This window comes from Buceros rhinoceros, unplaced genomic scaffold (genome assembly GCF_000710305.1).
Source record: "Buceros rhinoceros silvestris isolate BGI_N320 unplaced genomic scaffold, ASM71030v1 scaffold39366, whole genome shotgun sequence".
Lineage (NCBI taxonomy): Eukaryota > Metazoa > Chordata > Aves > Bucerotiformes > Bucerotidae > Buceros > Buceros rhinoceros.
Genome location: NW_010417726.1, coordinates 2,430 through 18,191, shown reverse-complemented (window position 1 = coordinate 18,191; position 15,762 = coordinate 2,430). Strand labels below are relative to the sequence as shown.

Here is a 15,762-nt window from a genome sequence, read left to right as displayed (position 1 = left end):
TATATAATATATATATAACATGTGTGACTTACATGATATTTTAAGGTATGCTATTTAAATATCTGAATAACAATAGAGATATTATAAAATATAGTTTGCTATTTCTCAACCATTTGCATTCAGTTTTTATAAGCATCTAGACAGTGCAAAATTTAAACGTACAGAAATATTCTCCTACTATTCTATACACTGTGCTCAGCTCCCAAGTTTCCTCTGTCATGAGCATAACCAGACTGAACCAAATTTGGAGAGTTCAGTATTAGCCCTTACTAGCATCTTCTCAGAGCAATAAAAGGAAATCTGTCTCTCACCCTGCGCTGCACTCCGGCGTAGTTTGCACACAAGAGAGAACAATGCACTTCCTATGTTAAATGGTCTAACTCCCAGAGATCACATACACCTCACCATATTGACTCATTTCATTGCACTCCATATCCTGCAAAAATAAATCTCCTGTAGGACAGCACACATTACTGAGTACTGAAGTTTAAGTAATATATTTCTTTAACGTACGGCAGGAATAGACTGAAATTCGATAACATTTAAATCCAACAGAAATCTGGAATTAAACCACATTCATGCACCACATTTTTATAGATGTTGTCTTTTTTATGTTTTTTGTCAGAAAAAGTGGTAGAGAAAACCTTGTTTTTTCTTTAAATAAAAGCAAGGGATAAAAGCAGTCCTTCTAGAAGAAACTGCTAAAAACCAGTGGGACAGGGAGAAACTCAACCACCTTGAAACACCAAAGGTCAGTTTGCACAACCTTTCCTGCAGCTGATGAGCAGTTTCTTGCATGTCATCCGGGGGGATACTCATGTGAGTAGGTGCTCACCACAGCAGAGCCTGCATGTTTTAGCTCTAAGTATTTATCACCCTTATTTGCATGTATTTGATGTTAAGGTATTGTAGTCTTTTTTCACGTCTTTTTATGTTGCTAAAAAAAGGTAATTCTGACCGTTCCAAATGCTTTTACAGTAGCTGTATTTTAACTGAAGGATGTTTGTACCTTAGATAATACCTTTATTATCACTGACATAAAAACCTCAATCCTGCTTCCATAAAAATCAGTGGTTGCTCTGCTCCTACTAAAAATAAAATTGGATCCACACATATTAGTCACAAAGTTCACTAATAAAAGTAAATACTATACTCATTAAGTCTCTCGATGCTTAAAGGCAAAGCGGTGTTAGCAAATACTGTATAGTATACCTTTAAGAAAATTACTATCCACAATTTTAGACAAACTGTTATTCAACAAAATCTAAAAGCAGATGTGAAAAACATTTTATGGGACAGCAATTTTAGCTACACTAATAGTATTGGAGCCCTAACAGGCTTTTTCCAAATTCATTTCTTAAACCAACCCCCTCACCCACTTTCTACACCGCAATTACACAAATTAAAGGCTGTGGTCTTGTAGGCAGTATGCATCCAGACCAGCTAATCTTTAAAATCGGATACTTCAGGAGGGTCTCCCCCTTTCCGCTGCTTTAATTCCTGAAGTCCCTTTTAGCAGAAATTGTTGTGTTTCTGAATCCTTGTAGCAACCGACAAGATAAAGAGCCTAGTGTCATCCCTCATCTACTTCACATCTCATGTTTATCTCTGCAGTTGTCCATATAACTACCCCCTGCAGATTTCAACTTTAATTCAGATTTGAGTTACAGTTGCTGAACAGGCCTCACAAAAAGACAAAGCCTCATTAGGAGCTCGCAAAAGTGAGCCTTACCAGTTAAAACCTTGATTTAAATACTGAACAAAGGGGAAAAACGGATGCTGAGACAATGTTTACATCCTTTCAACCACACCCTGAATTTTGGCAGTAAGTCAGCCAAAGGATGGGCTTTACATCTCATCCATCTCTCTCAGTTGGGAAGGAACAGCCATAACTACAAGTTTTTGCAGGGTGCGGCTGATGCTGGGAGATGGTTGCATACATATGACCAAAGGCTGCATGCCTTGCAAGTCAGAACAAAGCAGAGATGTACCAGGAATTCAGGAGTTTCTTATGCCCAGAAGTTTCCTACAGACTGGAGATCAACACAAGTCCCATCTCCCACACAAAAAGGAATACTGTTCAAACCTAGAGTAGCACAGCACTAACTAATAACTAATGATGCCAAAGCCTCTCAGTTTAAGGATTCCCCAAAACTATCTCAAAGAAAAGAAAGGAAAAGAAAACCTGAGGCATCAGTCAACACATTTTTCAATCCAATTATATAGTAAATGCACCGTTAGGCAAGGCCTCGGTTCCGAAAGAGTGAGGAAGAAGAAGTATGGTGCAAAATGCTTTCATATACTTAAACATTCTCAGGATATAAGAGAGCAGGCAACTTAGAAAACATTCCTTGTAAGCTGTGTGGAATCAGCGTAGTTTTCTGCAGTCTTTGCTTCGTCCTACAGCTCAGCTTTGCCTGTTTGGGCAGGACTGGCATTACTGCTGCCTTCTCCAGCGTTGTTCTTGTCTGCTGGCTTGAAAGATAACGAAGCAGAGTTTGTGCAGTACCGTTTGCCAGTTGGGCGAGGTCCATCGTCAAAAATATGCCCCAGGTGAGCACCACACTGAAACAAAATACAAGAGAGTATCACTGTATCTCTGTGCAGCTCGATTGCATCAGTGTGGTGTTAAGCAATGACTAGCAGCTGCTTCCAAAGAAGCACATTGGTGCCTACCTCACTCTTTCAAGTGGGATTTTACAACTTTCATTTATCAGCAAGACTGATCCAGAAAGATGATCTTCTGAGATACCACAGGCGCCTAAGACTTCAAGTCCTGGGTGTTTCCCATTGCGCCACTGCATATATTTGGTTGGGTGAATATTTCTGAGAAGACACCTGTCTCTGTAATGATCTCATGGCAAGAGCTCAGTTAAAAACACAGTGGTGAGGGCAGCACTGCCCACATTTCACTTGCTGCTGCGAAGACATCTGTGTAAGAAAGGGACAGCCTGAGCTTTGGGCTCACCTCAGCCTGCAGCCATCTGCTATGACCCTCAGGAAAAAGCATAAAACTCCTTCATGATCCCAGCAAAGACCTGAAGCAGTGAAGATACTCTTTGGAGTATGCCCTCATACTCTTTTTTTTTTATTTTCCACAGCCTGTCATTATTCTGAGCATCTGGGTCCTTCTGGGTACACCTCTGCTCCTCGCCCCTGGAAGGGATGGAGCTCGTTCACTACTCATCTCCTACTACTTCCTGTAGTGAAAAAGGTGACTGAAAAATACCTGTAGTAAAGATACGTAAAATATTTCTGAACAAATAATCTTTAGCTGGGAGTAATTATAAATAGGAATGAAGCTGAATTTGCTTTTCATAAGGAATATGAAACTGCAGATGTTCTGTGAGAATCAGTCTCAGACACTCACAGTGGTATTCAGGGTGAATACTACAGCTTCTGTCTGCAAGAAAGGTGACAGTCCCTTGTTTTACAGAAGACTATAATATTTTGAAGAAGCTTGATCCTTATTCAAAAATTAGGATTACAATCACTGCACATTATGGCTAACAACATGTATAATAAGAACATCCTGTAATTAGTTACTTATATTCCACAAGTTCATCTTCACAGCCTGCTATGAGAAATAAAAAAAAAAATAAAACCTTGCTCTGGAGAAATATTTATCTTGAACAGGAAAGTCATGCTGCTTTACCAAAGAGCCTTGGCCTTTCAAGTCAAGAGCTGATCTCAGTCAGAGCTGACATGATGTAACTGAGATCACAGAGCTGCTCGCGGGCTCGCAGTCAGACAGCAAAAGTTAAAAGACTGCAAATTATTCTTAACATTTAATTAATTCATAGTATCCTAAATACAAAGAGGCAATACTGATTATTCCAAACTGTGAATGAGGTAGTGATGGCAAATCTCTACCCTGCAGTTAATGTGTTGCTAATGTTCTCCTGCTGTTAGGGACTTTAATTCACCAAAGCAGCAGGAAGGCTGTCTGTAGAAACAGGTAGTCTTGGCTTCAGGTTAAACTCTCTCAACAGACTGAAAGGCTGCGGGAGGCTCTCACACCAGCTGGGAGGGACAGAAATTCTTCTGGTTTAATGACAGCTGAAACAGTGATCCTCACTGACGCTGGGAGCAGGGCAGGCAGGCACGTGAAGCCTCAGTGCTCCCCCCCGTTGGTCCCACCCACACAGCCACATCCCAGGGTAGACTCCCAGAGAACTGTCGCTGAAAGACACAGCAGTACAGCAAGCACCTCGATAACAAACAAGGGCTCTTCTAGCCCGTGGTATCCACAGGACAAGCACCCAGAGGCAGTGGGAAAGGGCATGGATGACTTTGGGTTACGCAGAATCACAGAATCACAGAATCATCCGGCCGGAAGAGACCTCAAAGATCATCGAGTCCAACCGTTGCCCCTACACTACCAAGATCCCTACACCATGTCCCTCAACACCAGATCCACACGATTTTTAAACACTTCCAGGGATGGGGACTCCACCACCTCCCTAGGCAACCCGTTCCAATGCTTAATAACCCTCTCTGTAAAGAAATTCTTCCTGATATCCAACCTAAACCTCCCCTGGCGCAACTTAAGGCCATTCCCCCTCGTCCTGTCATTTTCGACATAGGAGAAGAGATTGACCCCCACCTCCCTACAACTTCCCTTAAGATAATTATAAAGAGCAATAAGGTCCCCCCTAAGCCTCCTCTTCTCCAGACTGAACAGTCCGAGCTCCTTCAGCCGCTCCTCATAGGACAAGTTCTCCAGACCCTTAACCAACTTTGTTGCCCTTCTCTGAACCCGCTCCAGCACCTCAACATCCTTCCTAAAGTGAGGGGCCCAAAACTGAACACAGTATTCAAGGTGCGGTCTCACCAGTGCTAAATACAGGGGGACAATCACTGCCCTGCTCCTGCTGGCCACACCGTTCTTAATACATGCCAGGATGCCGTTGGCTTTCTTGGCTGCTTGGGCTGCTTGGGCCGCTCCTCTCAAGTAACTGCTGCTCAGTTTCGTAAGGAAGGAAGACAAAACAGGGCAAATAAGGAAAAGAAAAAAGAAAGTTCGGAACTAGAGAAGACAAAGCTTCATCTCATTCCTGAAAGATTGATATCTTACCATCCTTCCCTCCACTCTCCACTGCTTACTTTATTTCATTTTTCTTTAGACTGAAAGCCTTTTTTTGAGCAGTTTGGGCAGAAAACCTAAGCTGTTTCTCAGAGTGGGGTCTCTCACAATGAGGCATTTCACCTGATTATAAAGCTTTTCCATACCTTGGGAAAAAAAATCTAAAAAACCTTAAGTGTCCCAAAGAGAGTATTTTTCTAAATGCTCAGCATCCTAATTAAATCATCTCATCTCATCTAAGAATGCTTCAAAACCTCCTGGCTAGAAGTGTTAAACAGATCTTTTCCAGATTAACATTTAACCAAAGATAAATCATTCTCTCTCCACTGGACAGAAAGAGAACAAGAGAAACCGTAGAGAGAAGTGGTCTGCAGGAGTAATATACTCACACACAGACTACAAAGACAGTCTATCAAAAAGCTTTTCCTCACAAAACCTGAGAAGCTGTGTGAGAGACTAAGGTAGTCTCATTACACCTTCTTGCGATGGCAGAATCACACCAGGATTGGATTACTGCAAAATTTGTTACCTTTTGAGTTTACCCCTCACCAAAAATTTATGTGGCGATTCTTTCTGTAGAGGACTCTATAACTCATCTGCCCTGAAAAGAAATGTAACTCAGTCCTTTGTATCACAGTATAAGAAACCCGGCCGTCAGCTGAGAGTACAAAGCATGAACTGATTTTGCTGTCCTCCTCACACATAATAGGTGCCGACCATTTTTCTAGAACGTATATATGTGTCTGCAAAGCCTCCCCCAAAGAAACAATCATCTGTTGCGGCCTTGCACATAAATACATTAGGCAGAGTGCAGTGGGACAGTGAAACGGTTAGAGTAAAGCATTTGAAGTATGTGTTCGGGAGCAGGAAAGGGGTGTGTGTGGGGGTGTGTGACTGCTAACTCTCGGTATACTTAGGTCTCCAAACCTCCTGGTTCTGATATGCTGTGGAAAGCAGCTTGCTGTCAGTCAGCTGCTGTAGCCAAGTCCGACAATGTGCAAACAGTACTTCTGTGTCTACATAATTTTATTAATTTGTACAGGTATGAATAATAGGTAGGAAGATCTCAGGTTAAGAGACTCCCAAGTAGGAAAGAGTTAAAAAAAAGAGATGCAACCTGTTTTACAGTGTTCGTCAAATGTAATTAACTTTAACCTGTCACGAATCACTGACCTTTAAAATACATCCAGAGTGATGTGTATCCAAAAAACTATAAAAGTTATTTCTAGGATAGTCCCAAGGATGTCTTTGATTAATATTACAACAATTTCTCCCCTGTGTTTGCTTTCTACAATGGAGAACATTAAAAGAGAGAGGTTTTTATTCTCTCAGACAGGTGGAAGGACTTTTAGAGAAAAATCAACTACTTTTTCATCTGCAAAAGATTTAAAAAGTTTTGGGTGTGGGAGAAGTTATTTCCCTCCAGTTCTACCAAGGCCTGCCTTATCAATCCCATTGCTTTCCAGGCTGCAGTAAAACTGCATTTTTTTTGCAGCTGCATGTGTGATTCACATTCCTAGGGCTCCGAGGAGAGAAGGAAATGGTCTTGCTTTGGATACACAACGTACCAGTATTAACTGTGTCAAGCAGTAGCTGCAAAGATGCTTGCCGCTCCTCATGCTAGATTCCTGCATGACTGGATCATCTGTGGGGTTACTGTCCCAGAACGTTGGACTAGCTGGTAGGAAGTTGCCATTGGATTACACAGTTGTATTTTTTTCTCAATGCTTTAAATTTAGGTTTTTGTTTTGCTTTAATTTTATGGTGTCTGCATGTGACTGCTGCTAATACTGCTGGTCTCAGGTCTGCTAACGCTATTTTGTTTGGCAACAGGTAAATGACATTCCCAGATTCCTTGGCCTGACCACAGGCTGCCTTGGGCTTCTCCGGTAAAGCCAGGAGCTCTGGCCATCTCTTGAAGGGTGTCAGCAGATAATAGGCTCAGCAGGTTTTCAGTATGCTGATTTTAGCACTTTTTGATTATGCAAGTAATCACTGGTGAAGCATGAGATTCCCAGTCTGCAGGCCCAATGCTACCTTGCTAAGGAATTTAGGGAAATTTAGGGAAAAAACACTTCCCAAAGAGTGTTAAATGGATCTTCCAAAGCATATAGTCAATGTAAAAACTACAGAATTATATGGTATACATGACATACTAGCAGATCTGCTGATTTGGCCGTTAACATGTTGGGCCAAACCCTCTACCCAGACTGAAGTTAATTGATTCTCCATAAAGACAATCTTGCCTCTATTTGAGAAGTTTCTTAAACTCACTCTGAGCATTTATATACAAGGACTGACTGACTAGAAGGGATGTATATCGTCAGGGATGAAATCAGTTATCCCTCCACCAATACCATCAGAAAAGAGAACAGCAAATTATCACTGCCCAAATGAAGCTGCTGCTTCTCTCAGGAGTCTGAGGATGTGGAGCTAGAGGACTGCAAGCTGCTGGGTACATCTGCCAAATGCCAATGCAGCAGCGTCTCCCTTTGCTGGGTAATGATTATGTCATTCCCTTCACAGAGAGGAGGGCAGCACAAAGGATGAGAGAAATAGAACAACACAGATAACGGAAAATTTGGGCATGTTTTGAATGACTGCTGACTTCATTATTATGGCAGATGGGATTGTTTGAGACAGCCGCTAGGATTGTGCTGCAAATGAGTGTTGGGAATGAGTTAGCACGACTGCACAGTAATGCACAGTGATGGAATCAGCACACAGACAGTCACTCCGCTGCTTTCAACTTCCTTCTCAGCTGCTCTCGTGTGGAGTCAGTTGGCCACGCTCAGGTGCTCCTTTGAAGGGAGCATCTTCAGGAAGACAATTTTTGTAGACTCAGCACTGAGTCAAGCTATTTACATCTGCTCTGTTAAACCTCACACGAGACAACAATGTGCATTCCAATGAGCCCTTTGTGCCTTCAGCTTGTTCCACCCAGCTGTTATACCTACGACCCATTGTGCTCTCTCGCAATGATTACTTTTTAATGGAACTGAAAGGTTTGCAACTCTTAGGGAAAGTAGCACACACTGTAATGATTTTTGCAGCCTTTGCCATTGGAATGGTCTGGTGCACTATAAACTAACCTGACTGCAGGATATTTCAATCCGATGCATCCCATAGGAAAAATCATCATTGAAGGTAACTGCATCGGGACTGATTACATCGTAGAAGGAAGGCCAACCTGGAAAAGAGGAACAAGGTAAGGAAGAAAAGAGGGCACCTTCGTGGCAGATGGCATTGCAAAAAGCAAGACAAAATCATGCTTTGTAAAATGTTGATCTCACTCCAGAGCCTGGAAAAAACTGAAATTGAGATTTTGGATCCTAAATCACTTCGTTACTTTGGAAAATGTCCCCCCTAAATACAAAGGACTAAGCTGCCACTAGCTGCCTGTCTTCCCTCTCAACAGAGATTCCTGCACTCCACCGCAATCAGCAGTAGCACTTTAGCTCAGGCACAAAGGTGGTTGTTCAGTTAAGCCAGATTCAGCCTCACCATCAGTTTAAAAAGCCACAAATACCACCCTGAAAACAAACACAAGTGGTTTTGCTTTTGCAGTGTAAAGGTGCTTTTAAAAAGAGTTGGTAAGTTGCAATTTAGAGCTCAAAAACCTGCCTTAACCTTTGCCTTCACCAAGGCACAGTCACACCCAGAAGGCTGGACTCAGACACTGACCCATCACACATTAGACGCAGTGAGATGACTACTATTGTGTCTAATTTCAAAACAGTAATGAGTGCTTCAGATCAGCCATGGGCAGGTGGAGTCATAACTATGCCAATATTAGACACTAGTAGATGGTCTGCATATGGTCTGCATCCAGGACAAAACAATTGTGCTCATTAACACGTATGTCCAACAGAGCTGCTAGCTGAGCACCAAGCAGCATGACCTGACACCAGATGATGATGAAGTGTATACCTGATCTACCAGTAATGGCCACTAGTCCATGCCAAGTCTCCCCTTCTCCACAACGCAGGTCAAAATCAACACAGGTCTATTCAGCGTCCCAGTAGATACTCACTACACAGCTGTAACTTTTCAGCCACCCCTCAAAAATCTGTCATCATATGCTCCATTTCCTGAAGCTGGGTTCCCACATAAGAACCTTGTAGGCTTTAAGGTCGTGTCAACATCTACCAGTGCCCATCTGAAATCCCACTGGCTATCTGTCCTTCTCAGTCAGTCTCTTGCCAAATACAACACACACAGGCAGCTCTGGTGCTCTGTTTATCACACATATGCCCATACATACAGAACTTCCTTGATTCTTCTTCTAGGATCTGTTGAGCATTTTGCTACTGGTGATTTCATAAAATGACTTGCAATGAGCTATTAAGAAACACAACAGCAGCTATGAATCACTGCATGCAGATGAAGAAAGGAGGTATACGGCTTCCCATAAGCAAAGAGAGTAAAATTTCTGATACAGCAAAAGGACGTGTGGAAGCTATCAAGTTTTCTGACTGTGGGTAAAGGAAGTGTGTAAACTGGGAAAAAAATCCACATGGCTTCAGTTGTATCTTAAACCACCAAGCATAGAACACTTACTAGGATGCAAGCACAACAGGCATAAATACTTAAGAAACAAATACTTAGAAGTGGACTTCTCTCCTTTTGCAGAACGCCCATATAAGTACCAGTCCCAAGCCTGCAACCTGAAGGCACTGCAAGCCCTATGTCCTTTTATAATTTATAAATTCTTCCCCTCATGCAAAATATCCCTGCCAAACAACTACCTTCACAAACAGAAAAGGAATAAACATATGACAAGTTTTGCAAAAGGGTATATGCTGTTGACAGAAAAATTGATGTCTCCTCACTGATGGCTCCTTTCCAACACCATTCGTCATCTTCTTAGCTGGGCCTCTGTCTCACAAAAATTGAGGCCTTACATAGAGCTAGCCAGGATATTTTTGATGAAGCCTTCTCAGCTTTTTTAATTTAACAATTTTGCAAAACAGACATACTGGTTTGCTCTTGTGTGATGGCAGAGAAGTTACAAAGAGGGAGCTGTTTGGAGCAAACAACTATCTGATCATGTGAAAGCCACTGGAGGAGGAACATTTCAGTGCTGCAGAAATTCTCAAAGACGACCCTGCTTCCTCCATAATAGCCATAAGGGGGAAGCTTCAAAGGCTGCAGAGATTGAAGCAATCTGTGTCTTGCTGAGAAAATTATCTTGTGAGAAGGGTTTGGAGGAGATGCATTTATGTCAGCTTTGACATTAAAGAAAGAGTATCCATCCCCCTTTCTCCAGACTTTTCCTTTTGGTCTTCCCATTCGCCACAGAAAAATTATTTGCTTTGGATGCACTCCATGCACTTTAAAAAAATTAGAGTTGTCTGAAACCTATACAAACAGACAAGCTCCTCCTAAAGTAGCCTTTGTACTCAACTGGCGTGACTTCAGTTTAGACTGTCATTTCAAGCTACATGTGACACATATTCAAAAGGCTCCACCACTGCCACATATGATCCCCAAGACAGAGACTAGGAAACACACTATTGCCTCTACAGTGTGTTTTAACTCTCAGTCAAGCCTCCTCTTCTTGAGTGACATGGTGGACCAGGCACCAGCATTACTGTGATGAACTATTAATTCCGTGAAGGTTGACTGAAAGTTGATCAAACCCTACAACAGAAAAGGTCCTGAAGGGCACAGTGAGACACACTGTCATTCCGCTGACCTTGAGAGGAAGACAAGTGAACTGCTCATTGGGTTGAAGAGCCAAACTCACCAGGAAAATCAATCCCCCTCTGCTGTCTCATTTCCCCTACCCTGAGCTAAAGTGGAAAACCCATTTCTCTACTTCAAAAGCTGCCGGGAACAAGCTGTAGAAGCAGTCTGCTTGTCTGCACAACAGGCAACTCCCAGCAACGTAGAAAGCCAACTAGACCTCTGCGGATACTCCATATGATCGGTCTTTGTAAGTGGTAAATGACCCAGCACTGGCTTCCACTTTGCAAGTCCCAGGCTACTTCTCCTGCTGTCTCACCGGCTGCTGCTCCTCCACTCCTGTCTCCAGAGACCCATCTCCTTCTTGCTGTAAGTCTGCGAAATGGCTGACTCGCTCTACATTTTAGACTGCTATTAGCTGTGCATTAAAGCTTCAGCCTGCCTCTGAAGGCTATCTGACTACACAGAAAGAGCATGCTTTTGCAGGAATGGGGAGGAAGAAGACTGTTTAGGATCTCTTCTGCTTCTGCTGAGCTGAGAAACAGTAATCCTTAGCGCTGCAGAGACTGAGTGCTGGAGGAGACCCTTTGCAAGCCCTGGTGCCAAGACTTAACCCTCCGCAGCTGATAGCTTTCCAGCTAGACTGCCAAGTCTAGATCATCACACTTCTGATGGGCAGCAGAAGTGGGGCCACTGTCTTTTGAAGGATGGTAAAAAGTAACCGCTTGGAAGAAAGAGCTGCTGGAGGAAAGGGGCAAAGGGTAATTGCAGGAGACAAGATGGGGGTGGGGTGAGTTTCCCAGCTCAGTGAACAACTTCAAATGACATTTGCGCTCTGTGTGTGTGCGTGTGTGAAGAGCAGCTAAGATTTGTGAATACATTTATCCTTGAATGTAAAGTTTAGCTTGAGGGGGAGTATGTCCCAGTAACAGTCGGCAATTTTTATCATGTTATAGATATTTAAAATGGGTTCATTCTTATTTTCACAATCACTTTGCATTACACCAGCAAAGGGCTCTAAAATAAGAGTCTGTTGTGTTTGTGCTCGCTCTGCTGACCGTTTACATGGGAGTCAGGCTGGTATGTCCTAACGGTCAGTTTCTGTTACATTAATGAGCGAGCCACGGAGATGAGTAGTTTTTCAGATAAACAGCAAGTATCCTTTCTCATATTTAAAATACACTAAATAAAGCAATGAAACTTTCTTCTGTCAAGTACTTAAGTGAAAACCATGTGTGAACTGAACATTACTGACAGATCCTTTCCACTCCATCCTGCATGAGTAATAGAAAGGATCTTATGCTGCTGGGTGTCACACATAATGAGTCATGTCCCATTCTTCCTCAGTCTGGGACATCCCCCAAATATTTTGTAAAAGCTATACAGCATTTTTAAAATTCACCTCACACACGCTCACCAAAACCAAATCTTCTCATCTTCATAATGATCCCTATTCTGAAAAAGAGGAGACAGTGCTTTATGATGATTCTCGGTCAAAGAATGCTTTCTTCAGAGCAGAGGTGGAATGGAACTGCCCTGGGTAGCAACAGTGGTGAGCAGGGAGGAAGAGGAATGTTGGCTTTGGTAACCTATGCTGGATGCTGCTTTTGCAGCCCTGGGCACAGGGCTTCAAATCCTGCAAAAGAAGCATCTTTTTTCTGACTTTCAGACCTCCCATTGTAGGTACCTGTTTGAGTCCGTATGACTAACGAGCTGCCTGAGGCCGGCACCTATACAGACAGCTGACACAAGGTGGGTATCCCAACATTCTAGGCAGCCAGCAACAGCAGTCCCAGACAGCTGACAAACTGAACAGTTCATCTCCTTCACAAACTGAGATGCCAAAGTCATTGTAACGCCTGAGTAAGACAGCAAGAGCAAATGATATGCCCACAGTCCAGCCCCCTTTGTGCATTCCTGGTAGAGATATGAAACCCCAGCAGGTTTATTTAGGTTATTGCTTTCACATTAACCCAGGAAGTTCTAAAGCACCTTATCTCATTGGCTATTCCAGGACTCTTTCTTTGAGCAATGATGAACTCACGCAAAAAAGACATTTTGTTCCCATAAACTTTTGGAAAACAGTCTGGCTGTTGATCAGTTTTAGAAGCATCTCAAACCTCTTCCAGTTCTGCAAGTCTGCACACATTTTGTTGCAGTTAGATCTCCAGCTTCCTAATAAATGGGTGCATAGACATCTAACTGTTAAAATATGAGTCTGTAATTACTTGCAGAAGCAAAACGTCAGGCTGCTTTTGAAAATCAGCCCTGCTAGGCTATTTTCTCTGTCTCCTGAACTAATATTCCTTTTGACATTTTCTTTTTTGTTGTTGAACAGCACAACTGCAATCCCAAAGCATCTAATGCTCTGACATTATTCCCATTTCATACACCTGCTGACTGGAGACCTCCACAGCTTTTCAATAACTGTGATGTCTGTAGTTATGTTTTTCATTTTAGATCCCAAAGAGATTAAGTTCAACCTGCATTTTATCATTCTTTGCTGTAAATATCCCAAGCATTTACTTCAGTGAGTTATTTACAGGTGGAGAAGTAGGGGGAGATAGAAGATGTTAGAACTACCAAATGGCACCAGATGGAAAAGAGGACCTTGACCTGAAAAATGCCTTGTTTCTCTGATGTGCTGTATTTTTAGAATTCCGATTCCTTTTTAACCTAATGTGGATTAATGAAAACCCAAAGGCTTTTTAAGGTAGAGTCTTATCATTTATCTTCACTGAGAAGATATGTCTGTGTAAAAATGTAAAGCATACAGGATTTAAAACAAGGTAATAAAGCTTCTGCTTTGAAACTGCTGTAAAGCTGAAGGGCCTTCACTTTTTTCTTTCTCACAGGTTTATTGAAACAGAATCTGAAAGACACAGGCATCCACAGCTGTAACTTCTCACATACATCCAAGTTTAATGTGGAACTACAAAGTGACATATTGCTATTATTTAGAAACCCTGTGTAGATATACAGCTTTTCTTCTTTCTTTTTTTTCTTTTTTGCTAACATCCTGGGTTATTTTTTGTATTATCTATCTCCATGATGATGAATGCACAATAAATATTCTTATTTACAAATACTTTACAGACAAGTAACAGTACTTTCAGTGGAGGTTCATCCACTTTGCCCAAATGTAGATAAAAAGACAACTGGGCACAGAAACATCTTCTTGTTCACCAGCAAACGACATTATATTAGATATGTACTCCGCTGAAAAGAAAGCAGCCAGTCCTTTCCAGCACCACCCAGATGTAAGGAGGATGACATGGTACTGTTTTTCAGCAGAAGATGCAGAGCATCAGAATGGTAGCCAGGTTGGGGGGGGGTGGGGCGGGGGGAGAGAGACAAATTAAAAATGAAGCTTAATTTTGGAAGGAAAAGTAAAGAGAGGGCTTATCTCTAACACGCTAGCTGTCTCTACCAGCAAAGCTGGGCTAACACAGCAGGAAAATACCACTCTGACAGAACAGTGTGGGAAGGGAATTTTACAAAACAATTGAACTCCTAATAGTAGCTTTTATGAGACAATCGTCATCTGTTTGGGGTTTTTTTGTTGTTGTTGTTTCTCACTTGGGAAATAAAAAAGTGAAAGCCATAAATAAAGGTGGCATTTGTTTTCTTCCACTACAGTACTCTGAGCATCAAAACAACTTACTATGAATCAGCATATGCAATCCAGATTTCTTTCTTTGTTAGTGGGAGGAGGCTGTATTTGTTTAAAGTGATTGTTAAGGGAGATCTGAAACTTCTGAATTTTTCAGACAAGAGTGCCCTGATCTCCCTTGAACAATGCAAGCATGGGGCCTGCTCTCTTTAGCAACGAATTACTGTATCACAATATTGATATTGCCCTAGCTGCTCCCTTAGATCTTTCACTGTGCTCCAAAATACTGCTAAATACAAGCCAGCTGTTTTAGAGCCTTCCTCTGTAACACTCCTGATATTTCTGATGTCTGGGCTGCTGCTAAAATCAATGGGTAGGCAGGAGCTGGCATCTTCCTCAAATCTTCTTACAAAGATTGAGTTACTAATGGTTTCTTTCTTGGTTCAGGTTCAACAAAACTACTGAACCTAACTCACTTCCTCCCAAAGGATGGGTTTTCTCCCCTCATCTGAACAATGTCTCTTGTTACTTTAAATCACAGCTAGTGTTTTTAAAAATATATCTTACACATAAGTCAGATGTAGATCTTTAGCATCAAAGGAACCAAACAGAATCGTGCGAAGCGGTGTAACCTTAAGCTATAATTTTAAAATGCCATCAAGAAATGTTTCAAATAGTTTTTAAAATTTACTGCTGACCTAGCAACCTCAGTCCAAAGCATTCAACTTCAAATAAATGTTTTTGTTTTCTTTCCAAAAGCAGTATTGGTAAAACAAATGTATATATTGCAAAATATCTTGTGATCACTATACCTATAAGTTATCTGTGCAATTTGTCAAAATAACTGCAGCTTTCATATAGGACAATCAGTCGAGATGCATAGAGATGGCAGGCCTTATGATGGAAGTGATTTGACACAACTGGAATCCTAATGCAGTGTGTTCACAGAGAAAGTAGAAAAAACAGCAAATATGACCTTGTAATAATCAGCATCTGGCACTGAAATGAACAGCAGTCACAGATGAAGTACATATTTGAAGAATTTGTCATGGGGTGTTTCAAGTAATGAGCATCCACAATTTGTTTGCTGAAATAGTTTCCGGTAGTATTGTTATGCATGTCTGGGAAATAAAGTTGGTAAAGTACAGCCAGAACTCAGTGAGACACCAGAACAGAAACTACAGAGGTGGAATTCTGACAGAATTATTAGCTCAAAATACAAAAAAAGCAGCCTATACTATCTTCATTTTGCTGAGCCTCCTTCTACTGAGCTTCCTTCTACAGCACCTCCAGTACTCTAGCAGACAAGCACCCTCCTCATTACAGCTGGACAAACAGACTCTCACTGCAGTTATAAAGTTCTGAAACAAGGGAA

The 15,762-nt window shown here is 41.8% G+C and overlaps 1 protein-coding gene across 1 annotated transcript in view; it reads right to left on the bottom strand.

The window, feature by feature from the left end:
* Window positions 1–2,400: 2,400 nt before the first annotated feature.
* LOC104495313 (methionine-R-sulfoxide reductase B3-like) overlaps window positions 2,401–15,762 on the bottom strand; it is a 15,607-nt gene continuing 2,245 nt past the window's right edge. The window contains exons 2-3 of the mRNA XM_010138265.1: window positions 8,179–8,276; window positions 2,401–2,565 (exon numbers count right to left, since the gene is read on the bottom strand). Of these exons, the coding sequence (XP_010136567.1) occupies window positions 2,401–2,565; window positions 8,179–8,276 (263 nt within the window). The remainder of the gene's footprint in view (window positions 2,566–8,178; window positions 8,277–15,762) is intronic.